The following is a 26,945-nucleotide window of genomic DNA, read 5'->3' on the forward strand; positions in this document are numbered from 1 at the left end:
CAGTAGTTTCATATACAATTTAAGTTTCTCAGTTTACTTTTACGATTGGATCATTCATATCCCTGAATTAACCATGAACCTGGTTTTATGTTGGTAAACATATTAAATCCTACTTGTGTGCATAACATATCATCAGTCTGTTGACAGAAGAGAAATCCATTAGTAATTATCTTATAAAAATGTTGATATTCTTCTGTTTATAATGACAATCATTAGACATAGTACGTACTCTCACTTTGTTTACTGCTTAAATGGGTTGCAGGACCAATTCATATTAGTGGGCTATATTTTAAGACATGAAGTTTATTTTAATCCTATATGAAGTATGAGAGGTTCGATATAGAATATTGATTTTTGTTGCTGTTGATGTAATATATGGAGACTCTGTGAGGTTTATGTCCCTGTGGTTAGTCTATTGTATTATGCTTAATAAATAAAATCACCATAGAGATCTTCTAATCAGAAAGCATGTACAATGCTATATTCTAACTTTTTTTTATGTGCACAGACTACTGTTAATAGTGTTTTCTGTTCATACAGTTTTCATTTGATTAATTTTAATAATGATAAATCAATTAGAATTTAAAAATATATGCATAAATATATATTAGTTAAAGAAGAGAGAATATCTATTACTGTTTGTCCCTCTATTTTTAGTATTGTGCATTTTGAAACTGGCATTTTTTTTTATTCAGTGGTAAAGTAGTCAAATGTAGACATTTAGCTCATGTAGTGTGTTGCTTTCCAAGTAGCTTTGTGGACTGAAAGACAACCCCCAAAATAAACACAAACTACACATTACATTCAGAGAGCACATATTTGGTATCAAACCTAAAACAAATACAAGTAGTGTCTGTATATGTATGTATTTGTGCATTTACTGTCTTCTAGTAGCAAGTTTGAGCGCTATATTCAATGGACAATCGATGTAACACAAATGGTCAGTGTTATGCAGAATATGTCTGATGGTATGTTTGTTTACTGCTGCGGTCGAAGCAATCTAATTATTTCTGGACTTTCAAGTTGTACTTGTTATATTAATAAAGTATTGGCATTTATGATCTCATTGCCCCAGGCAAGACATTTATTATTTTCCATTTAATGGATAAAGCTGTGTACAGGGGAAATGAAAATAAACGCCATCCATCTTTCATTATTATCTGTGATAGAAAATTAAAATTATATATCCATCATATGAAAAGAAACATATTAACTTTGAGAGGTAATGTGTTGTTTTTCTAGAAGTGCTGCTTCGTACTAATTTAGTAAAGTAATTTTCTTTGTGTCTGCACCTCGTAGTTTCACCACATTACACATGGGGCATATCAGTTTTACTTTCCTGGTGTAGCGTGCCAATTGAAAATCATGAAATACAGACAGGCTTCTATGGGGATTATTTTATAAATCTCATAAATCATAGCTATTAGCTGGCTGTTGAGCTATAAGCTTGAAAGACTTTGGAGACTTGACTCTTAAATCAAAAGGAAAAACTACCAGCATATACATTGTAACTGAAATAGGTGTCTTCCTTTTGTTTGTAACAGTCAACGATATATCAGTCATCGTTAATAACAAAGTTGTTAAAGCTGGGCAGAGCCTCGTTTACCTGGATGTTTATCAAATGTACTAATTCACCTCATCCAACCTCATGCCAACTTTCAACATATAATGGAGCAGATATGTAACTTGAGTACTGAAGAACCCGGTGAATGTCATCATCTCCGTACGAGTACAAAACTGAATGTAACTTGTGATCTACAGCTGGTCTGGTATTAATAACATTCTTACCTTTTCTCAGCATGCTAGACATCTTTGACATCTTTGACCATAATATATGAATATGCCTCTTGTCTCGCCAAAAATTTGTCAAAGGTTAACCATAGCTTTCATTTGGTTCCTGCCTCCATTTCTTTTAGCAATTTGTTGCCCGTGGTGATTATTCTTTCTCGGCTGTTGAAAGGGACTTGGAAGTCCCTGGGGCTCGATCCTTGTCTTTGATTTATTGTCTGTACTGTGCGTTACCCTTTAGTTATGTTATCTATGGGCTTTGTCAGGTCCTCTCATGTCTTTTCGTGGTATCTTACCTGTATCTTCTACAATACAATCATAGTTTAATTGATCACTGTTACCTCTTATCCTACCATTGGAAACCAATTCAAAAGTACTGACAGTGTTATTGCCGTTTATAACGAACTGCGTAGCAATACTGTGTGGAAAAATCTCTTCCAATTGGGAGTCTCGTGGTTTTCTGTTTTCAATTTATACTAAAATCATGCGAGTAATTCATACATTCATTGATTTTATTCATACTTTTTAAAAGTGAGTTTGGGCTTATAAAAAAAGGCTTATTTCATATGTTACTTTGGTTAAAAACATAATATAGCCTACATTTTGGTTTCAATATGCATTATAATGTTAAATGTAAGCTGATTTTACTAAGGTTGACAGATATATAGATACTTAGAGATACTGTATTGGTTTGACACTCTTGCTAGCAGGCACTTATCAGGTGAGATCAATGATTATGTACTATGTTCATGCCATTGCATTCTTTGGTTAGCAACAACAAACACCGCAATGACCCATGACTGCAAGTTTAAACTGGTAGAGTTACTCCGGAGGCCTCAGCTGGTCAGAGCAGATGATGTATTGTACTAAACAGATGGTGAGGATAGCCACAACCTGGCTGCCTCCCTTGCCGGGGAATAATGAGTGCTCTCTGCAGCTACAAGGTCTGCGGGAAATTGACTTATATCCCATTCAGACTTAATGCATCTTCATCGCACAGCATGCCTTTACATTTACATTTGTCATTCCTGAACCAAAGTGAATTTATTGTTTGTAAGGTACTGTAGAGACAGTGCAAGGCGCGGCACTGCAGTCTTCTTTTTATAGTGTGCCGAATCTCACGAAGAATTTGAATCTGCTGTCAGTTGTTCACGTGAAGAACTCTATTTCACACGCACACAGGGAACGGAGTATTAATCAGGGCAATTGAAAATGTGTCTGGCGTGTGTTTTCCACGATGATAGAAGATTTTTGTTTGTTTGTTTGTTCGGTAGATTCCAAAGCAAAGAATTCTCTGAACGTATCAATGACAAAATATGTCCTGGCTTCTTATTAGACTGGGTTCGAGCTGTCAGCTAGGGTTCAAACACTCAGCTGTCTTATTTACAGGTCAGAAAGTGTGTCACAGCTCTGTTTTAGCAAGACCACCAGTTACTGGATTCTGTCTTTGTTTTAATTTTAATCTCAAATCAATAGCTTTATTACCGGATCACGAAACACATGTACGTCTTCCACAAAAGTATTGAGCAGGTGTGTGGATTTAACACTAGCTGTATACGAGGTCAGATCAACTAGAAGGTCTTTTGCAGGTCTGACCTCTTTAGGAGAAAGAGAGTTTACCAATGATATCTTTTTACCAAACAAACCAAAAAAGTAGTTTTCTTTTGTAATTTAATTGTAATTAGTACTTAATAATTATGTCTGTTCTGTAGAATAAAGCTCTATTTCTCAGAGAAATTCCTCCAGGGATTACAGCTGCACCACAAGACTAGAGGCAGATATTGAATTTGCAACTAGATCAATGCAGTCAGATTGAAGAGAGTGGGAAAAAAAAAAATCTGTCTTCTCTTTTGGAACAGGAGAGGGACCAGTTAAATAAATTATGTATGAAAATATAAACAAATAGTCTAAATATTCGCTACTTTGCAGTTGAGCATTTATGGAATCCATTAATTTGCAGTCATTCGCATCTTTTCCTGTGAGGGTTTTGTGGTGTCCCCTTTAAATATTATATCCACAAATATAGGCCTAGTGCATGGCTTGAGACTGGTAATTGCTATATGCATGACATTGTTTTGTAAAGTTAGATAATTTAGACTCTGTCCCTGTTCTGCCAAACCAAAAAATATTGGATGGGTTATGTCGCAACACTGAGGCCAGGAGACCTAAACATTGCTTTTATAGTTTCTTTCCTGGCATCAGTTCCCTCACTGAGAGTCTGGTTAGATCATATATTATATAATGTAGGATGTACCAGGTCCATTGTACTTCCTAGAAAACAGCCAGTTTAAAATATAAATGTGAGGTATTTTCTGGGAAATGCTATGAAATTGCTTACCAGAATGTTCTTTATTCACCTGGATGAATACCAAACAAGATGCCATACAAGATACTAACATTGAGCTTTAATATGTTGGTGATGCTTATAGATAGTCTGACAACAAAGGACATAGAACAATCTGTAGTAACATTAAGTAGTAGATTGTTTATGATAATATTATAATAACTGTTATTATCATGTTGTTACAAAATGTAAGGGTATTATAAAGTAGGGAGAAAGGCTGTGTGTCTGCTCTTTTCATTTGACGTTACCTCCCTTTGGGGCGCTGCTTTGTTGCATCTTCAGACATCTTGTTAGGTCTTCACAGGACATATGAACAGACAGGCCTTCCTCACAGCTGTTTTAGGATTGGGGGCTGGAGCTGTTTTGAGACACGAAATTCTGAAAACCTTCCAGCATATTGTTTGTTTGTTTTAAAAGTATTTTCTGAGGCAGTTTTCCATGCATCACTGGCAAACCTGTTAAAATAACAACAGCAACAACAAAACAAAACCATCACATAGCAACAAGTAGTCTATAAAAGGTTCTCTGTGTGGTTTGTATTGTTGCTAATGGGCATCAGACATAATACAAATGTATTCATTATACATTTTAGACAGTTCCCATTAAACTTGACTGCCTGTTGATCAAAATTTGTTGTGACAGTAATTTCAAATGGACTTAAATTAATTACTAGCAATTTCAGTCTCTCACGATACTGTAAATTAGTTCGACTTCACTAGCCCCATACACACACACGTATAAATCTGGATATGTTGACATAACAGGTACAATGAACAATATGCTGAAATATTGAATATTAGCATAAAACATTATAATGGAAAAAACAAATATATATTGAATGTTTCTGGATTAATTAATTTGTACTTGTGCGCATATCAATACAGAATATTTAAAATAAGCTGCATGCTTATGGGAGTCGTTCTCGATAGTAAAAAGTTCTGATCTGCTGAGCATCTTCCCCGTCTGTTCAGGAGGGAAATCTTACAATTCCTGCCTTATTGTCATTCCTTTCATCCAGCCCCATCCCTTACTGGTGTTCCAGAATGCTGAGCTTTATCATAATATTCTTTCATCAAAAGCAATCCAACATAATCCACATCTTCTGCTATGTGCATATTGTTTCTATTATATATCTGGCTTTTACAATAGCATAATTTAATATTCATAAAGACATTACAAGCATCACATCAATGAGGACAGAACTAGTTTTTTGTACAGTATCTTAGGCAAATTGAGTACATAAGAGAGAGGCTGTGACGCTAGTGAGATTGACATGTGTGAATAATCATATAGTGATTACAGAACCAGATCCTAAACACGTGCCTTGCTTTTAAATGTTTCTTTAAAATATCTTAAAGAAACCTTGCAAGCTGCTATTTGAACACTTCAGCTGCAGAGCTTGGATATGGGCAGAGATGATTCAGTATCAGAAATGACACCTGAAGTTAGAGAGATCCCTCTGACAGTTAGCGTCTGAATTGGATGAGAAGCATTGGAGCAAAAACTAAAGCAGAAGCAGATGCAGTATTGTCATTGCATTGTAAGCAATCGCAGAAATATATATAAATTGTGCATTTGTTATTGGAAGTGTTTTGATCTTAATGAGCGCTCATCATTTTGACATGATTGATATTCATTAAGATGTATTATAAAAACATCTTAACACAAATTATTCTCATCCCTGTAAAAGTGCTTGTGTTGTGTCAAATCAAAATGCCAAGGCTTATATGCAAATATTTTTCGGTAGTGGGCAATTCATGCTTATTGGTAGGAATACAAGATTGAAGAGGAAAAGGTTTTAAAATATGTATGTTTGTTTTGTTTTCTTTGAATATTATTATAAAATTCAAGTTGTAAGATTAGAGCACTCAGTTTATTTAGATTTTTGACTAATAAGCACAAGGAGAAACAAACTTACTGCAGACAAATATTGCAAAAAGAGTAAAATTATTAATTTGCTAATGATATTTTATCAATGATCAAAAGGCATGCTGATTAAACTACGAAGACCACAGAGTAAATTGAACTGTATGAAATGAAAAGAAAAAGGAAAATACTGTTATTGAATCTTACTTTTTTTTTGTAATACCATTGTTCTTCAGAAGTGACAGGGTTTAAGAACACTAGCTATTTATTTAAAGGGAATAGGCAATATTGATTTTTGTATTAAGAAGGTCTGTGGTGAAATATCTGTCTCAGTAGACCTGATGTAGCAGGAGGAGAAAAGTGGATGGTTCCTTAGACACTGACAGCTTTAAGAGTGTTTGCCTCAATTGTGTAGTAAAAAGAGACAGCGCTATTCATCAAGGCCCAAACTTTTGTTTCCAGAATAGATTTTAACTTTACAGAGATTACAAAGAAACCATTTTCATCTGGCGGCCCATACAGTATATCAATGTTACATCAATTTTTCATGTTTTTCATAATCTACTTTCCATTTCAAAAGACAAGCGATTGGAAAATGATTGTTTTCAAGAATGTGAACTCTGGGTGTACCAGTCAGGACCTTTATTTTGGGGGAGAGGAACTTGTGTATGAAATATTGTGAATATTGTAAATGTATTTTTTTTTATATATATATGTTTCCATGATTTGAAGAAGGAATTATTCTATTTGGATTTTATCTGAACAATGCCTTAAAACTGATTCACATCTCATTTAATAGAATTATTTATTGACGGCACACAAGTTACAGTAGATGCAACATAAGAATGATGGTTGATCGATTCTTTAAAATTAATTAATTAACGTTGTTATACACTTAAATGGTTAGATTATGCCTTAACTTAGATATGTGCAATACCAATAAAACTAAATTGTGACTTTAACCCTAATCATTGTCTTTTTACTCACCAAACGTGATCAAGTACCATGTTCTTTTTGTCAAATTACAAAATTAGGAATAGCATTTCCTGTTGCTCTCATCTTCTCTCTTAACAACTGGTCAAAAATCCCAAAATCCCTCTCACAGCTGGCATTGGTTTTTGGAGCGGACTGCAGCTTACTGTGCAGCTCTGCTGATACCTCAGCATACCGCCCAGGTGATCAGCTAACATCCCACAGCACACTTTAACAAGACTAGCTAGAATTAACTCCACTACCTGCACAGTCATGCTGTCAAAATCAGCAGTTGTGTCCTCTGTATGTTTCTGAAGGACAGGCTCCACACTCATTAAGAACATATAAGAAAGTGTACAAACGAGAGGAGGCCATTCGACCCATCATGCTCATTTGGTGCACTTCTCACTCACTTCTACATCATCGAACAATTGAACATCTCCTCTAACAAAACTCTGGCCATCTGACTGCCATGCCATGTCACTCTCACAAAAATGTACATTCAAGTCACACCCCCCACTTCTGACAGTATCAAATGTACACTGAGCAGAGCCTGATGCCTGTTGCCTAAATGCATCCTTGTGCCATCCTTAAAATTGATGCCAGCAGTGCCATGCTTGGGACCAATTTTTGCATCAGAGAGTCAAATCATTTTCTGTAAGAATTCTTCTCTGTAGTCTCTCTATCTGTGTACCTCCCAGTTTTTCTAAAACTACTCTAACAACATGAGATGCCTTATAACTCCCAAATTAGCAACCAAGTCCATATACACTTCACCCGTGTATCTATTTTGTTCTCTAAGAACTTGTCCAACTCTCCCTTCACTTCTTCATACTCACCCTGCCAGAACAGCACCTCTTCATTTAACTCTCTAACCTTGTCTGCCATACTTAAGCTCTGTTCACCATCCATTGCAGATTTTCTGTTATACTAATTAAGTTTCATGATCTCTTTTCTTTTACTATGCATCTGCTTCTGCATATCTTCTGCATATAACTTAGCATTAACCAATGCAAGCTGATCTTTCTCCTCCCTAAGCTGAAGTGCCTCTCTGTGCATTTCTTGATTTTTGTCATCTCTACGTCTAATCCTTCTATTGACATTTCTAACACTCGTCCGGGCTAATTTGTCTGAAACGGTTCTCAATTCTTTTTTCAGTTTAACTATCTTCACCTCAGCCTCATACAACTGAACCCCCCTCTCTTTCCTCTCTGTGTCTATTCTGTCTCTTTCATCTGCCAGAGCTTTACATTCTGAGGTAAAGTCGTTCACTTTCCTCATCTCTTTTCATATCCCGTCAACTACAGAATCCACATTTTGCAAATTAAGCAAATGGCTCTTCCTGCACCTGCATCTGAAGCCTCCCCATCTCCCTAGTCATGCACGAGTCTTTCAGACGGCACTGTGACTCCTGCCACCTCTAATTCTGCTCTTATACAGAATGTTGTCTTTCTATACTTCACTTCCAACGTCTTTACATACTTCAATAGCTCACAGCAATCACCCATATCACCTGTGCTTATTGGCTTTGGTTTTTAACCAAACAGATATTAAATAAAAGAAAGACAAATCCACAACTAGGATTCAGTTTATTAGTTTCCTGTCTGTCATATACATTAATGCATTTTTCATCATAATATGGGCAATAATACAAATGTACACTTCAAATGAGTCCCACAGTCATATGCAACAACAACAAAAAGCATGCATTGACACTTTAAATTACGGCCACCTCCCATATGAGTGGCGACACAGGCGTTTTATGTTCGGGTACAAAAAGGCTCTTAACCTGCTGTTGGTGGGGATGTATCCTATCAAATGACACCTTTATTAGGGGTGTGTGTGAAACCACCATTTGTACTTGACCTTTTAGAGAAGGGGTGGGACTGAAAATCTCGGTGCCGCTGTGCCCTGAGAGGCGCTGCTCCCTGTCACTCAATAGGACAAACTGGCTTTTCACATAGGTGTGCAGAGAAAAAAGCCTTTAGTTTACTGTATTTGATGTGTTTTGTATTACTAATCTATGTAGTATTTGGATTGCATGTTTCTTTTAATTTTTCTTAATAGTAATTTAAAACGGCACATGTAACTCCTTCACGGAGAGCTTCTACACTCTCATAAACGCTGATAGGGAACGTTCGACCTCCCTAACACAGGGGCAAATATCGGACATTAAGCTATTTGGTTATTGGTCCAGTACCTGATAGTTTAGACCAGTGGTTCCCAACCCTGGTCCTGGAGGACCCTCTACCCTGCTGGTTTTTGTTCCAGCTGAGCTCTTAATTACTTAATTGAACCCTTAATTGATGTAATGATTTGGTTACATTTTACTTTTTTTAAAGAAAGTTGGTTCCTTAATAAGATAATACGTTCCTTATACAATGTTATACTGAACTTAAACCCCATACTGTTTAAAATAATGAAAAGGCTCTGATTTAAGAAATTATTATTTCAATTAAGGGCTCAATTAAGTAATTGAGAGCTCGGTTGGAACAAAAACCAGCAGGATAGGGGGTACTCCAGGACCAGGGTTGGGAACCACTGGTTTAGACGAATAAAGTGACTTTTTCAGGGAGGTTAGCTTTCTCGTGCACAAATCTTAGCAAGGAAAAGAAAAAAGAAAAGCACTCATAATAACATCCTGCAGAGATTTTGGAAAGTCATTTCAAACAGTATGCATTTCCAGGAAGCTTTTATACCATTTTAATCCTCTCAAGGCACAAAACTGAGGTGCTGGGATTTGCAGCTGGCCTGGCGGACCTCTTTGTCCGAACCAGGGCAGTTACATCTTCTAATTATTCCATTAAATGATTTATAAGGCTAAAATCTACCAGCGTTTGGCAAGACCTCTAACACACCGCGGTAAAATGGATGAGAGAACTGTAGACACAAGCTGTTTTAACACCTTTCAAACAAATTTAGCTCCTGTCTACTTGCCACCTGTCTGACTGTTTTCTGCTGTTCTTGCATCTGCTGTGTTTTTATTTTTCTTCTTTCCAGAATGGTCTTCATTAATAAACTATAGTAGGTTACCATTCCGATTTTAAACTTGTATTTTCACATACCAGCTTTCCATTGTTTCTTTTATGATATGCAAGATGCTATATATCCCAAAATATCCTGATGTGATGTTCGAATTGTTTTTGTGTGACATTCACTTTCCGATTCCCTGCAGGCTACAGGACAGTTATATCACATGCAATTTTATGAACCTTTATACTGTGATTAATCCTAATTTTCTCCGTTCTCTCTACATGTATTGTATCATTCCATGTCATGTATTTGACTGTGTTTTTATTTTGTTTGTCTTTTTCAAGTCTTACCGAGTCACACGTGTGGTAATCCCGGAGTGATAGCCAAAGGAGTGGTCCATGGATCACGCTATAATATCGGAGACAAAATCCGATACAGCTGTGTGACGGGCTATGTGTTGGAAGGACACTCGGTTCTGACATGCATCGTGAGTCCCGGCAGTGGAGCATCATGGGATTTCCCTGCTCCATTTTGTCGAGGTAAGAGGAAAATCATATTTGTTTGTATACATTGGTATGTCTTCTAAATCTGACTGCTTTAAATTCAAATTGCAGCCTCGGCAGTGTCGAGGGTTCAAAATGAACAATTTCATAGTGAAAAGTGGGTATTAATTTAATATGAAAGGGTCTTTTTTGGCTGTGTATGGATTGTTCCAGAACATTAAAGGAAAACCTATAGGCTAGATAATCTCAATGATTTTGAATTTGGGGGGATTCCCAAGATGCATAAAGAGTGAAATTTGTGAAGTAAAAGAAAAGCAATACTGTAGAAAGAAGAAAAAAGGTAACTTAAAGGGACAGAAAGTTGGATGTCTTAGCTGTTTGCAGCCCACATTGCGATGTATGTTTATTATTAGTTGTAGTATTCATCTGAATCATAGGAAGTTATTTTGATGTTGTTTTGAAAGGGAATAGTACAGGTTTTGTTTTTGTTTGTTTTTAGTACTTTAATATTTCTAATGGCCCCATATACAAAAGCCCTGCTAAGTGCCTTTAACTGAAAATATAATCTCTTCAGTGGCACAGTTCAACCTGTGACCTTCTGAGCTTCATGGGTGAATGAAGTCAATTAACATCTTTAACATGAAAGAAGATGAAGGTCTGTCTGAGCACTCACCAGCAGTGCACACAGGCAGGAAGGACAGGATTAGATACTAATACAAAACATTTTGGTAAAATAGCTCTCTTTCAGATGGGAAACCAGAATATTCTTTTATTCCCCAATTAAAGTGCATGATGCAAATTATACACAACCACATTCAGATGATTGACAATTGCTTATGTTCTTTTAATATATTCGGTGCAATCTGTGACAGCATTACTAATGTTACATTACTAATGATATTGTGAACATATTTCAGTCTATAAAGGTATTTTCTTCCTCTTAATACACAACTTATTTAACTAGGGACCCAAGTTAATACTAAAATCTTTGTTATGTTCTGCTTAATGTAGAGTGATTCCACAGGACACATGTACATATAAAATGGAATTAAATTAAGTCCTTTCACAGAGACTCCTTGTGTGCAACAAACATTTGAGCTATTTTGAGAATGCTGATTCATTAGACTCTGAAGAAATGCTATGTTTGTGGATACTAACAACCAGACACGTCTATTGAACTATTTGTGAACTCTATTTGTGTTTGTCTTTAACTGCAAGAATAATCTAACTTTATATTAAACACAAAATGCATCCTATATGTGACATTTAGGTTTTAGTAATTTAAAATTACAGATCTCTGAGAAGTGAAGACACACATGGCAGTTCCTGGTTATGGGACCTTGTGAATAATACAGGGTCTAATGTAGAATACTGATATTTCTGTCAATATGGCATTATCATTCAAAGGAAATGAAATGCAAAAGGACCAGTTAATCAATACTGGTATTATGCAAAAGACAATACCTAGTAATAACATACCCCCCCATCAAGCTTTACACTTAAAAAAGGGGGGAAGGGATTTTAATTATTTATCCATATAGTTAATATAAGTGTTTGTACTCAGCGACAAGGATTTAATGAGTTTTTAATTTATTATATAAATGAGCTCCATGGTTGAACTGTTTTGTAATTATATATGTTATAATGCCAAAAGCTATCACTAGTCAACCAACAAAAGAACTCTCAGAGCCTATAATGGAATTTTTTACAACAGACAAGACTTGGAAATCAATCTATCCAGTGATGTGTTTTTATCTTCTCATTCTCAATCTAAGGGGTTATGTATCTGACTTGTAACTACAACAGACAACAAGATTTGCTTTATTAATTTAATTTTGCAATAAGGTTCATGGTTATGTTTGAAGTCGAGGACACTACCCACAGGGGGGATGGGACAAATGGATGGGAACTCAAACGATTTTTCAAAGAAAGTTGCCTATAGCCTGCTGTGTGCTCCTGCTTCACCGGCTAATTGTACAGGTTCATAGTCTACCCCTGAATCCATATTAATAACATGAAGATAGAGGGAGAAAATACATTTTTGATCACAAGTCTAAGAGGAGTCTTGAATGAATGGCAAAAAGGCAGGATTACTAGACATTGAAACATGAAAATAAATACATGCATAAATCAATAAAAGAATGACTGCATTAATGAATAAAACATAATACAGAGATGGTAAGCTTAAATATTACAAATTAATATACTTAATTAATTACTTATTCCTTATTATTACCTTTTTTCTTCAGATTTGGCAGAATACACAACAAACCACAAAAATCTCTGACATTTAGCAAACATTAACAAATCTGATGAGCTGGAAATTGGAAATAAGCACATAAGTATTTCTAGATTGTATGAAACTTGCTTTCAAGGGTGAGTTTATTACTTGAAAAAATTACATGTAGATTTTAATGCAGCTGAAAAGACTTAAAAGCCTATTAGTGACAACAATACACCCACAGCACTAGAAAGACTAGACAACTAGCTAATGGAAAACCAATTGCAAGTGGATGCAACTAATACTGCAGAGAGGGAACAATAGCATACATGAAAAGCTCCCGCATGCTTCAAATGGAGGACATCTAATGTTTTTCTGTTTTTCTGTTTCTCTGCATCTTACTTGTGACATTATTCAATGTACACTATCTCCAAAAATGAAATTCTGACATCTCAGGGCTTGGGTTCACTGATCTGGCAACAAGTTTTAGCCTTATGGTAACTATTCAGACCTTTGTTCAGCAAAATTCTAGCTGTCTGCTCCTTCCCAGTATTTATTTTGGTCAGGTCAAAATGTCTGAACCAAAAAGATGGATGCTCATAAATGCATCTTGGAAATACTTTTAATCTTGTGGTTGAAGACTGACTCCCATATTTGTTCCACTTTCTGGGTGCTGAAAGGTTTGAAGGAGTCTCTCAGCTACAGTCCCAGATAATGGAAATCTGTCACAATAAATATATTGTTCCCAGTCTCCAGCTGTCAGAGCCACTGTTAGCTCCTGCACACTTAGAACTTAGTTTCTTTGCACTGAAGTGCGGACCTCAATGCTCGATGCGTTCCACGTTAGCCGCGCAGCTCTGCATTTGACCCACCGTGACAGTTCAAGTTGATCAGAGAAGTTTAAATGTAACTTCAGCAACACTATATTATAAGTGTTTTTGCATCTTTAAAACCATTGGAGAAAATGGTATTATCAATTTTTAACAAGCGATGTAGTGTAGTGACAGACACTTCTTAGATATAAATCTTAGAGAGCATAATATTTTTTTGTTTTTTCATAAAATTATATGAAATAAACGGAGGCAGTAAATCCACATTATTTTGTATTCATAACACACGACTAAGAGCAGAGAGCGCAATGTATCCCGGAAAAAAGTACATTTGATATGCCTATTTACTTTATATTTACTCTTGAAAATATTATTTAGAATGATTTTATATTAATAATATATATGGTCACACATGGATTTGTTTTTAATCATCTTTTTTTTTTTAAAGGAAATTGTAACTGCTCTTATCACCGAAAGTAAAATCTGAAGTAAAGTCACAGTTTTATAATTATTTCCATCTGTTCCAAAAAGTTGTTTCCATTATCTTAGCAAGCACAATGTGTTACAGAAGGAAATTAAGATTAATTTGGCAGCAGCAATGCAAGGAATTTCAATTATGAATTTGACACAAAAGATCATTACGTAAGTTAATTGCAAGGATTTTAAATGCGGGCCTTTGTTGTTATGTCAGTGTCATTGAAATAAAATAAGAAAGAAAGACAACAAACACAAACCAGTATAATCGTTTTTACAAAGCTGGTTTGTGTGACAATTCTCAGAGATCCCCTTCCAGCTTCTGTATGCAATGCATCAATGAACAAATAAAATCAAATTGTAACCTGTATATTTTGTTGTTGTTTTTCCAAGCCTAAGATGACCTTGTATGATGCATTTATGTTGTTTGTGTTCACTCTGACAGCTGAAGGAGCTTGTGGTGGCACATTAAGAGGGACAACGGGGACGATATCTAGTCCACACTTTCCTTCAGAGTATGAGAACAACGCTGATTGCACATGGAGCATCCTGGCAGAACCAGGAGACACCATAGCTTTGGTCTTCACCGACTTTCAGCTTGAAGACAGATACGACTTTCTCGAGATCAGTGGAACAGAGGCGCCGTCAATATGGTAAGGAGACTGGAATGAACGTATTTTGGCTTTGTTTGTTGTTTGTCAGTTGATGGCTTTTTTTGTTGTTTTACAAAGCGGACGTAATTGTCTATTTATTTATTTGTTCTGATGATGAAAAATCAAATGCGTGTTTGCGGAATACGTTTTATGTTGCCCTCAAAATAAATAATGAAGTCAGGATATTAATTACTTGAGTATTTGCCTTTTTGGTTGTTTAGCAAAGCTTTGTCTTTCTAATTGGGTTTTGTAATTGTCGTTAAGCTTTATTTAATACTCGACAAATTATATCTGGCGTTCCGTAGTCATCAAAGAGTCTACTTTCAGTTCTCAGATGGTTTGTGAAACCCTTCAGTATCAGGAAGATTTAATGCATTTAATTATGTTTCCCTTTCAAATTGGTCTTTTAAAACATTTAGGCTGATCCAGAGAACTTACACTTTCTTTGTGCTTTCTTAGTCACCGGGATGTGCAGGATTTATCTTGGTTTCCATTTTGTTTCCTTTAAGTAGCTATGGTACTACTCTAATCTCTACAATATTTTTCATCAATCTTCCCATAATCCATGGTTACAGGCGGTACAACCAAAATGATAAGAATCTGACACATCTCTTCAGCCAGAATGAATAAATGGAATTTTGCTCAGGAAAAAAAAAGTGAAGTGTGAATAGAAGGATCACTTAAAACCTTTTTCGGAAACGGCAAAGTGTGTGTTACATTCAACACTCAGTAATACATCGAGTTTAACATTCTCTTAGCTACTCAAGTGTGTATGTATTCAGACAGGGAATCATACATCTGAAGCTGTTTTGCTACCTCAATCATTTTACACTTGGCTTACAAGAAGGAGTAGAAAAAGTGTTTTCACAAATTGCAATGGAATGGAAATAACTTACGTGGATGAAAATAGTATCTACAATTCAAAAACTACAATCTGTTAGTGTAGGTAGATGGTATAAAGCAACAACTAGATTATCTTCATTTGAAAGGATTGCTAAATGTTTGGAACGTGTGTCATGCCACTGCATATCAAGTACTGGGATCTAAGCTTTTTTAAGCCTACTTTTAGTCACAGATTGAATACATGTTTTGGACAAGCAATGCAGGTCCTATGTTGTGAAATTGCCTGGATACTCCGTGTTCAGAAGTTAAAGTTAAGATTGAAAGGAACAAAAGACAACAATGCAGTGTTTGAATCACAACATTTCTATGAGGTGTCAGAATGACAGTCATCCTAACACACACTGCCGTACTGATCCAGTGAGAGCTGAAGCTACTGCCGGCATCTCTTTCTATTGCCTACCTAGCTCTTCATACAGGCTTTAAAAATGGGTTGATGCCATCTCTGCACTGTCTTGCAGATCGAGTCCAACACATAAGCAACTTTTAAAAATGTCAAATGTAAAACTTTCCAAATAATGGCAGATGTCACACTCTATACTTAGTAACTTTAATATTCCAGTACAATCTGCCCACATTAGTTTTTTTATTTTCTTTTGCAAAAACGAGGAGTGTTTAAAATAATAGATGGCATAAATCCATTTCTACAGCATTCCTGTTGTTTTCGGTTGCAATCATTTTCGTTATCCTTCGTGGGTACATCCACAGAATCCATGGAATACATTTTATTGAAATCAATTTAATAATCATTTTATTAAGGTTGTAACAGTCTGCTTTCTTCATGTACCGGTAGTCGAAAATCATAATCTGCAAGGCTTTTCTTGTGTGAGAGGAACACAAGGTGACAATAATCTTCTGTACTACATTGCAGTATTAATGAACCCAGGAAGGTATGATTGCTTTCTTTCTGCAGGCTGACTCGGGGAGATGATTATTTCTGCATTATCACTTGCAATAATTTGTTTAACCATTTGAAAGAACATGCATAATGCTTGATCTACTTTTCTAGCAACCTCAATGGGGACACTCTTATAATAAATGAGTTCCCTCCCACCACTGCCCTTGTCTCACCCCACCCTCATTTCAGGTTCAGTTAGATTGACAAGGACTCATCTGTATGAACACAGGGTCTGATGTGTGTGACACTTTTTTGCCTTTGTGTTAAACTCTGATTTTAAATGTCCTTGAGCAGTCGGTTGAAGACGTCTTTCATAGCAACCCTTTCACTTAGGGGGCACAAACTATTCATGCCTCTTTAAGAAATCTGTTTTACTTTTTGTCGTGCAAGCTATGTGGCTTTCATTAAGCAGATCCTTCAGGGGTAGACAATCGGTTTGAAGATCAGTCTGTTTTATGATGAATCGTTAAAAGCAAATGAATAAGTACATAAATACATACATACAGACTTACTCGCCTAGTTAGTGTTTACAGAGAATCATCAGAATGAGTTTGCCTAAAATAAGACAAAATATACAAGGACTCTAAAACAGTTTTATTTTTTGTACCGAGCATCCACAATGTAATTCCACATTTATTTATTTTTTTTCTGTGTCCTGTATCCAAGGGTGTTGTAAATGCTTGTTTGTAATATTCCAGACATGCCTGCCATCTTGAGTCTGTCTGAACTCCACCAAGCCCACAGGCTGTATAAACTGCTTACTGTTAACGTCCTGGTAATAATATCATGCCTGTTACCATTTAGAGAAGGCAGAACGTGCCCTTTGGAGAGGTTCTTCTGTAACAAGGAATTTCCAAATGCAGGCGGAAAAGTGGCAACGCAGATTCAGGCGCAACTTTTGTGAGTTTTGTTCGTTTTCTAAGAAAGGCAAACCTTTTCATTGTCAATTTCTAACTTGTTTCACGTAGCAGGAGTTGTGACCCAGTCAGATTTGCACGAAACAACAAAACTCTTCTGGGTTTTTGCACTAAAGTGTACGAAGAGCCGCACTGCAAAATGGATGGCGCTGACACGCTTGCGTACTCGCTGGTATTCGTGGGCTGTTTATGATTGATTTTACTACACAACAGGGCTTTTGGGGATGCTATAACAAATGCGTTTTGTGCTAGATGATTTAAAAATATATATTCACTTTGATTTGTAGTTTAAGACATCAGAATGAGATTCGGTAACAATCCAGTGATCCAGTATTTATCTGTTCTAGTTGGCTGAACGCGCTATTTTATATTTGTCAGAGTTTACTGCAGCCGTTCATCTTAGCTGAAGTTTACTAGTCACTTCATTATGCCGCACTGGATACATGAATTGCAACTGTAATTACTGGGATTCCCCATTTGTTCCTATGTGTGACCACTAATAATTCAGTTACTGGAATTCAGCTAGCTTGCAGAGGCATGTCAGTGTATGAAATATGTATAATTTAGTTTTGTAATACTTCCAAGTAATAATTTCACTGTTTAATTTTATTTATTACTGCAAGATAAGCATTTCCCTTTGCATAGAAATTGACATGACCCTTCTGGAACAACTTACTGAAGGCTTAATGACATGGTAGGATGTGAAAGCTGAGTAATTAATGCCTTCTTTTTCATAGTGTGGCAGTGTTAGCTTACAGCTTTGAAGTGAGTGACCAATTGCCTGCATGATTTACAATTAATAAATTGTGCTCATTTGTTTTTATCTACCTCCAAACCTTTTTCAACTGTATTTGAAAGTTCACAGTGTTCCCATCCAAATTCCTGGGCAAATAGGGCTAGAAATAGAAATGTATAGACCCACATGCCTGTATGACAACAACAAAAAATCTGTTAAATTGGGCATTGGCACTTACAAGGGTATGAGTAGAACAGGAAATGTGTTAGAGAGCAAATCTGTAGGTGGCGTAAGATTTTCTGCTATTAAATAATATAACATAATATAATATAACATAATATATAATAATAATAATAATAATAATAATAATAATAATTAAAGGCGCTTATTAACAACTTTGACTAGTGACAACTGTTATGCTAATTTGCAAATTAATTAGTCAAATATGATCATTACAGTCTGCTTTTCTTTTCTAGTGTATTTTTTCACCTTCCACTAATGTAAATTGCTGCTTCTAGTGGTCTTTTGGATGAATCATAGTAATTACCTCACCTTTAGCCTTATTGCATTCAGTCCCACATCAATTATGAATTCATTAAATATAGCGTTCCTAACTTCCCAAAACCAAGGTATTCAACAACATTTCCGTCAGTGTGGATTTTCTAAGCTTAATATCTCGATTTCAGCTCTAATTTGTTGTACATTAAAGCAGGCATTTCAAATGCTACCTCTAAAGGAAACCCACAAAACAGCCAAGAGGGTTAAGGGTCAGTTGTGTTACAGTGTTCAAAATCAATTACGATATAAATAAACACTAACCGCTATGCTTATATTGATGTGATCCACTCGGAGCTTCAGAAAATATGCAGGAATTGTCAAAATACAGACTCGGAAGTGGCCTCTTTGTTAATTAAATTGTAAACATGAAGGTGAATTTGATGGATTCGGTGAAGCTGACCTTGAACAGGAATAGCATTATAATGTCATGAAGTCTTTTCTTCTATGGGATTAATATGATTTGAAATGTCAGCAGCAATTCTTTGAGATAGTAGGTACACCAGCTGTTCTGACTCCGCACAACTTGTGTGTTGGACTTTAAATAATTTTTAACAGGACAACATTAGTCTCTGCTTCTACAAAGGCGTAACGTAACGTAAGCTAATGCAGCTTAAAAACAATGCCATTCCAGCTGAATGATTTGCTTCCAGTTGTTAACGATCACATCAGGTATAGGTCAGAGGAAATTTGAAAGACAAAATACCCCCGTTTAATGGATAATGATTCATGTTCTCAGAGAGAGGGGCCACTCTTGCGGTCCCTCAGCACATGGTAGCAGTTTTAAGCCCTTGATTTTCTTCAGGGGACATGTTTTTGCTGACTAATTAGGCTCCTATTTACTCCTATTATCTCTGATGCGTAGATTGCTATTCGCCCTACTGACTAAGTACAGTTATGAAAAGTGCTCTTCAGAGACTATTACGTATAATATAGAGAAACAATATTAGGGTCAAACTAGCCCATTGGTGCAGCATAATATAGTTTGTTTTGTGCAAACTGCCTCGCTTGTCCTGGTCTTTCTGTCTCATTAAGCTTTCACAAATATTTTAAAAAGCAGTTTGTTTTACCTCCAGCCAGAGGTAAATAACAAGTGAACACATATGAAATAAAACCTATAATAAGAAATGCTTCACACTGAAATCTAATAATGCATAAGGGTATCTTCCTAAACTCTTGTTCAATATATGTAATTTTAGTCCCCCACTGCTTAATATTCAGATATTAACACTGTCTTCCCAAGTAAATAATTATTAGTGTTCTAATTCACACTGAAAATTATACTAAATCAAATTACTTTTTTAATTAAACTGTATGTTTTGAAGCTTAATTTGATTTGAGGTTGAATTAGTACACACTATAGATTACGTATTGATACGGTGTATAATTACTCCCCCCAAATCCCTACTCCCAAGTTATTTCTGTAATATTATCCCCCTGCTCTGCCTGGGCTGTCTAATGGGGAGACTCTCCTCTCATTATTATACATTAGTTTCAGCTGGAAAACAACACTGTTATGGGAATACCACACTCCCTAAATATATTGATCAAAGCTTTTGTTAATTCCTAATTCTCCTTCCTTGATATTGCATCCTTGTACCTTTGTTCACGTTTAATTTCATAACACTCACCGTTAAGATTAGCAGTATGAAGCCCTGTGTGATGGGTTCTCTATTACTTTACAAAATTGCTGAGAGATTTGCAAACAGAGTATAAAATATTATACTTAATGTTTTTGTCATGTATTTGTTCCTTTCGTGTAAAATTCTCTCTTCAGGAAAGTTTCAAAGCACAAGACACATATGTTTTACATGGCATGCGACACAGAAGAGGACACGGTTACCTAAGGAAGTAATGTGTGCGTTCACAGCTATTCTGCACCACTGGTCTGTATGTCACAAATCGTAAAAGGAAATACTGTATACACAGGCAGTGACATAATAAAGTTATGTCACCCGGCCAACAGATGTCAGTGGATCTGTGGGCTGTTGACAAAGTTAACACTTCGATAGAGAGCAGAATGGCAGTTTTCATAGTGTATAGTTTATTTACAATGTAGAGAGATTCATAGTAAGATAACTTCTACTCCTATTACTAATAGTAATAATAATACAATCTGCTGTTCTGATTTCACGTCTTCTCTTGATTCTTTTGGTTTTGGTTTGAATACATGTTCTCTTCTTTATGTGTATACAAGATTTTAATAAACCTGCACAGTCAAGGATTTCAAAAGAGGATGGGTTCTCTCTTTGAGTAAAGACATCCGATTAACAGCACAGGCTGCGGTCCAGAACTTGTCTTTTCAGGTTATTGTGATTGCATGTGTGATATGGCCATTTCATTAGCCAGGCGTCTTTTACAGGGAAATTAAAATCAGATCGGACAATCTCTGTCAGTATCGGTACAAGCTGCGTATCCATCCGTCTAGTATATTTGTGCAAATCCTGAGAACAGAATACCCTTTATCAGCTGAAAGATTTGTATTAAAAGAATGTACACCCCACTTAACAATGCCATACAGTTCGCACTGCAATCATACACACTTACAGAATGTATTAACACTAATGTAAGTTAGTTAATTCATGTTAGAAATGCTGTATTTTCAGATTGTGCGAGTTTTAAATAGTTTACAGAAATGTACACTCACCTAAAGGATTATTAGGAACACCTGTTCAATTTCTCATTAATGCAATTATCTAACCAACCAATCACATGGCAGTTGCTTCAATGCATTTAGGGGTGTGGTCCTGGTCAAGACAATCTCCTGAACTCCAAACTGAATGTCTGAATGGGAAAGAAAGGTGATTTAAGCAATTTTGAGCGTGGCATGGTTGTTGGTGCCAGACGGGCCGGTCTGAGTATTTCACAATCTGCTCAGTTACTGGGATTTTCACGCACAACCATTTCTAGGGTTTACAAAGAATGGTGTGAAAAGGGAAAAACATCCAGTATGCGGCAGTCCTGTGGGCGAAAATGCCTTGTTGATGCTAGAGGTCAGAGGAGAATGGGCCGACTGATTCAAGCTGATAGAAGAGCAACTTTGACTGAAATAACCACTCGTTACAACCGAGGTATGCAGCAAAGCATTTGTGAAGCCACAACACGTACAACCTTGAGGCGGATGGGCTACAACAGCAGAAGACCCCACCGGGTACCACTCATCTCCACTACAAATAGGAAAAAGAGGCTACAATTTGCACAAGCTCACCAAAATTGGACAGTTGAAGACTGGAAAAATGTTGCCTGGTCTGATGAGTCTCGATTTCTGTTGAGACATTCAGATGGTAGAGTCAGAATTTGGCGTAAACAGAATGAGAACATGGATCCATCATGCCTTGTTACCACTGTGCAGGCTGGTGGTGGTGGTGTAATGGTGTGGGGGATGTTTTCTTGGCACACTTTAGGCCCCTTAGTGCCAATTGGGCATCGTTTAAATGCCACGGCCTACGTGAGCATTGTTTCTGACCATGTCCATCCCTTTTTGACCACCATGTACCCATCCTCTGATGGCTACTTCCAGCAGGATAATGCACCATGTCACAAAGGTCAAATCATTTCAAATTGGTTTCTAGAACATGACAATGAGTTCACTGTACTAAACTGGCCCCCACAGTCACCAGATCTCAACCCAATAGAGCATCTTTGGGATGTGGTGGAACGGGAGCTTCGTGCCCTGGATGTGCATCCCACAAATCTCCATCAACTGCAAGATGCTATCCTATCAATATGGGCCAACATTTCTAAAGAATGCTTTCAGCACCTTGTTGAATCAATGCCACGTAGAATTAAGGCGAAAGGGGGTCAAACACAGTATTAGTATGGTGTTCCTAATAATCCTTTAGATGAGTGTATATATATTAAAAAAAAAGTCTTTCACAACCAGTAAGCACTGATCTCAAACTGATTTGATGCCCCTGATATCCAGTAGAAAATTTAAGTATAAGCAATTGCTATGCTTCAGAGGGGAGCTACTGGTAGCAGCCTTTTCTTCGGCACAGCTGGCCTTTCATTTTTTTTTTGTTTGTTTGTTTGTTTGTAATTGTATATCTCTCACATTTCCTAGTCCAGTATGACAGGATATACAAATCGTCCATCTCCAAATTGTATGTCTAACCATTGGCAGGGTTGCTGTAAGGTTTTAATAGATGTCACTGTCAAATTGTATCTAGCTGCGCCCCATTAGCTTTGCCTATTTACTCCACCTGAATAAACCTCTTTCCTCTGCTGAGCGGGTGGGGGATTGCGATTGGGAGGGAGGCTTGGGTACTTTGTCTTGTGTCTCTGTTTGACCCCTACAGTAAACTTTAAAACCAACAACAAAATATGACCATCGTGCAGGAAAGAAACGATCAGTGGTGACCAAGTATGTTTCAGAAGCTGTTGCTGTTTTTTTATAGAAAAAGTATGATGCGAATTGAAAGCTTTACAATCAAAGAAATACACTGGCATTTGACATTTCCATCTAAGTTTTGCATTACCATACAAACTGTGTTTTTTTATTCAGGGTTGTACCACTTTAAGGATAAAGGCATCAGAGAGCCGATGTAAATCCGCCCGTGGGCAGCTTAACTTCTATACTACCTTGTATTGTTGTGTACGGAGCCAAATCTCTGTGGTTGATTCCTGGAGCCAGGATTGCACTACATTAGGACAGCAGTGTGTTCTGATGAGCACGGGAGGCGCGATTATCTGTGATCCCGAAGGCCTCAACGTTGTCTCTCACTGCTCCGAGGGATAAGAGTGACAATAAGCAAACATCCAGTGTCTTCATACCGAGATGATCTCCCCTAACAGAGCTTCGAATGCCCATACATTAAAATACATTAGATGCAACGGAAACTCCAGGAGAATACATTTTTAGTTCAGCGGTCCTCACTGAGTTGTTGACATTTATGTTTTTCATGTGCTGTGTGGTAAATAAATTGACTTACATTCTCCTTTTTTAAGGATCTTCAGTTGGATTTCCAGGTAGGCCGTGTGTAATTAAAAATACCCACACCTTTCAATTCAAATCACACTATTTTGTGATTCATTTAATTTAATAAATATTGTTCCTTAACATATAGATATTAATCAATTAGTTAATTAAACCGAGATAAGACAGGAGTCGTATCCACTTGGGTTGCTTTGTTTTGACTTGACTCTTATGTAACTACCTGTAAAGTCGCAAATATATATTTAAGGCAGTAGCTAAGCAGTCCGAATATCAGAGTTCAGTGAAAGTCCACGTTATTACAGTAGAACTGGACTGTTGCCTTTAATGAAACCATAATAATGAGGCTTAGTTTCGAGCCTGGGGGAATGCACAGATTGCCTTTTGTAATTACTTGATCCTATATGAAAGCAAATCGGTTATACATCACGGGAAAGGGAAGGCCCGAAAGGTGCCGTTTAGCGTATGTTCAAAGCTGTGCTGGAAAATGAGGAGATGTAAGGTGTAAGGATGTTCAAATTTGATCAAACTGAAATCTGTCATTCCTTTCTTCCTTTGCGCTCATTTATGATTCCTTATTTCCCTTACATCACCTGTCACAATGATCATCTTCAAAGGAAACATGTCAAAAAAAAATTGAAACAGTTATGGTTTGTAGTTCGAGGACACTAACACCACTCGAGAAAGTTCACTCCAATAAATATTATAATTCATCACTTTTTTACATGCGTATTGGAAAATATATTCTAAATAATGTGACAAATATTGCTGCACGGTCACTGTAGAATCCTGCTAAGCATTTAAAAAGAAAGAAGAAAAAGATTGTGCCCTTTTCTCCAGTTATCATCTCCAATAATAGTTTTACAATCATTTCTTGGACCCAGTCTATGTATATGGTATATTTCAAGTCCAAATTTGTTCCTCATTGTATTTATAATATAAATATGCAGGACAGCCATTGATTTCCTTTGTATTCTTCAGCTCTTCTCCTTTTTTAACCGTGAGTCTATTAAGTATATATCAACAATAATTACTTTCACACTTGGTGATTTTATTTATTTATTTATTTTGTCTATATTGTTGGTTTAGGAAATGGCACACGGGATTTTTGTCACATAAAAATGAGGCTTAATACAACGTCTTGACAGGAAACTGTTCTTGCAGGAACATTTTTGATAGCTTTCTGCTACCAATTACTATTAGTCATTTTAATACTTCATCATCCTGAGAAGAAGCTATGATATCCATTTAAATATTGCAGCCATACATATCAAAGACGTATTGAAATGTTACATTTTACAGATGTGTTCATGAAAAAAACAATCTTTACGGTTTTAGTACCCTGACATGCCTTTGCTTGGAAGGCTGATGGCAGACATTGTTTTCAACGCTGGCAATTAGAGGCCACTGATTTATGTATAATCTGCAGTGTTACTGTAGCTTACACAGTAAAGGCAAGCAGTAATTTTATGATTTGTAAATGCATTTTTATTTCAGGTAGCTGCAGCTTAATTATAGACCCCAGAGTGGACTACGGGTGATCTGATGGCTAAATAGCCTCTCTCTGTGCTGTCTTAAGATTAATAATAAATGCATGCTACTTTATGACTTCTGGGTTTATTGCAGTACCTTAATTTACTTTTTTCCTATGGTGGAAATTGAGTATATGTGATTGTCCGTCATAACTGACTATGGAGAATGTCTCTGGAAATCCGCACAGAGATGCACGCGCCTGAAGATAGTTTATAAATATTTAATTATACATGAAATGTATAACCTACCTGTATTAACCTGCCTAATCGTTCTACATATAGAACACACTATTTCCTCCTGTAAATACGATTTGGACAAAGTCATTAAAAAGCTCCTTGCTGACGAATGTGTGAATGACAGGTAGGGGAAAATGGGCACGTTGCATTGCTGCTATTTAAATAATCAGTCAATTCTGATTCCAAAAGAAGCCTGTATTAAATTCAATCTTCTCTTGCAATAGTTATCTTATTCATAAGGGTGATATTTCATGAGCAAATTAAGTTTGTATACTTGGCTGTGACAGTTGTAGTGCATATTGTTTCCCTTAAGGTGTAAAGCTTAATGTTTTTCTTCTACACTGGCTTTTATTTTATATCAATAGCGTGTCACCTATTTTCTGTCAGGCCCTGCCTCTTCCTGCTTTGCATTTTGTTGACAATTTGAACAAAGCAAGACCAGTAGGGGAAAAGCACCGACCATTCAATTTTAAATCCAAATATTTTCCACTGTTTAAATTCAAATGTACAAAGTTCATAATTTGCATAGCTATGGTATTGATACACATTAAAATGCTAATAATGTCAGCATGGATTTAAATATTTTGGATTCAAAGGAAAGGAAGGCATATAAACTTTATTTTTTGTTTTTGCATTAGTATAAACACAAGGAATGTGAAGTTGAACCACACAAATAGTTACAGGATAAATATAGACAAATGAATGTGGGGGAAATAAACTGAAGATTTCCGTCAGACTCGACGGAACAATCGCCAGTGGTCTTTTCACACTGAAGGTAATTGAATATGGGCTTCGTCTGAAAGGAAATAATTGAGATGCTTTAGTTGTGATTTTTTTTTTCAAAACTCTCTGGGATCAGCCATGAAAAAGGCATGAGGTGTGCTCTCATTCCTCCAACTCTGGAAAACAAAGAAGAATCCTATTGAACACTTTAAATGTCACTCACCTATTGAGTGAAGATGTCCCTTGGGTGACATCCACACATTTCCATAGCTATGATCTTTCTTCCCCATTCCTTTAATTGTCAGGGAAATTGAATGAGCACAACCTCTAGAAGTGAAGAAAAAATAAATCCAAGGCTAAATCAACAGCTGGAGTCCATTGAGTATGAAATGGATGATTGGAAACCACGTTCACTGAAATAACTATATTGATCCCATAAAGCCGGCACTAGTCATGATTCTTCTAACTTGGGCCCTCTGTTTAAATCCAGAGTTTGCAATGCATTTTGACTTATTTTAATCTTCTGTTGAAAATAAACTAAACAGACTAAAACGCAAAGTACAGGTGTTATAGCTTAAACATTGTTGTCCATTTTAAATGGTAATATCAAAGTATATCAAGATTTTGATGAGTTTAACCCTGTTGCTCTGTTTTAAATGTGTTTATTAATATTATACTACCATTGTCAAAACTATATGCCCATATGCTTGGAATCATAAGCATATTGATTTAAACAGCCTTTTTAAAGATGTAAAGATGTTTAATCAACTGATCTGAATTGAAATATATGTTTTGTAATTTGTTTTTCCTGGTGTTACAGTGCAGGACTTTGAGTATGAAACACATCAGCTGTAAATATTATCTGCTTCTGTGTGAAACATTATGTCTCT

General features: G+C 36.3%; 1 protein-coding gene across 1 annotated transcript in view; it reads left to right on the top strand.

The window, feature by feature from the left end:
* Positions 1 to 26,945, top strand: part of csmd1b (CUB and Sushi multiple domains 1b) — a 352,370-nt gene that overhangs the window by 168,326 nt on the left and 157,099 nt on the right. The window contains exons 4-5 of the mRNA XM_066696781.1: positions 10,288 to 10,482; positions 14,417 to 14,624. Coding sequence (XP_066552878.1) covers positions 10,288 to 10,482; positions 14,417 to 14,624 — 403 coding nt within the window. The remainder of the gene's footprint in view (positions 1 to 10,287; positions 10,483 to 14,416; positions 14,625 to 26,945) is intronic.

Source organism: Amia ocellicauda, chromosome 23 (assembly GCF_036373705.1).
Source record: "Amia ocellicauda isolate fAmiCal2 chromosome 23, fAmiCal2.hap1, whole genome shotgun sequence".
NCBI classification, from domain to species: Eukaryota; Metazoa; Chordata; class Actinopteri; order Amiiformes; family Amiidae; genus Amia; species Amia ocellicauda.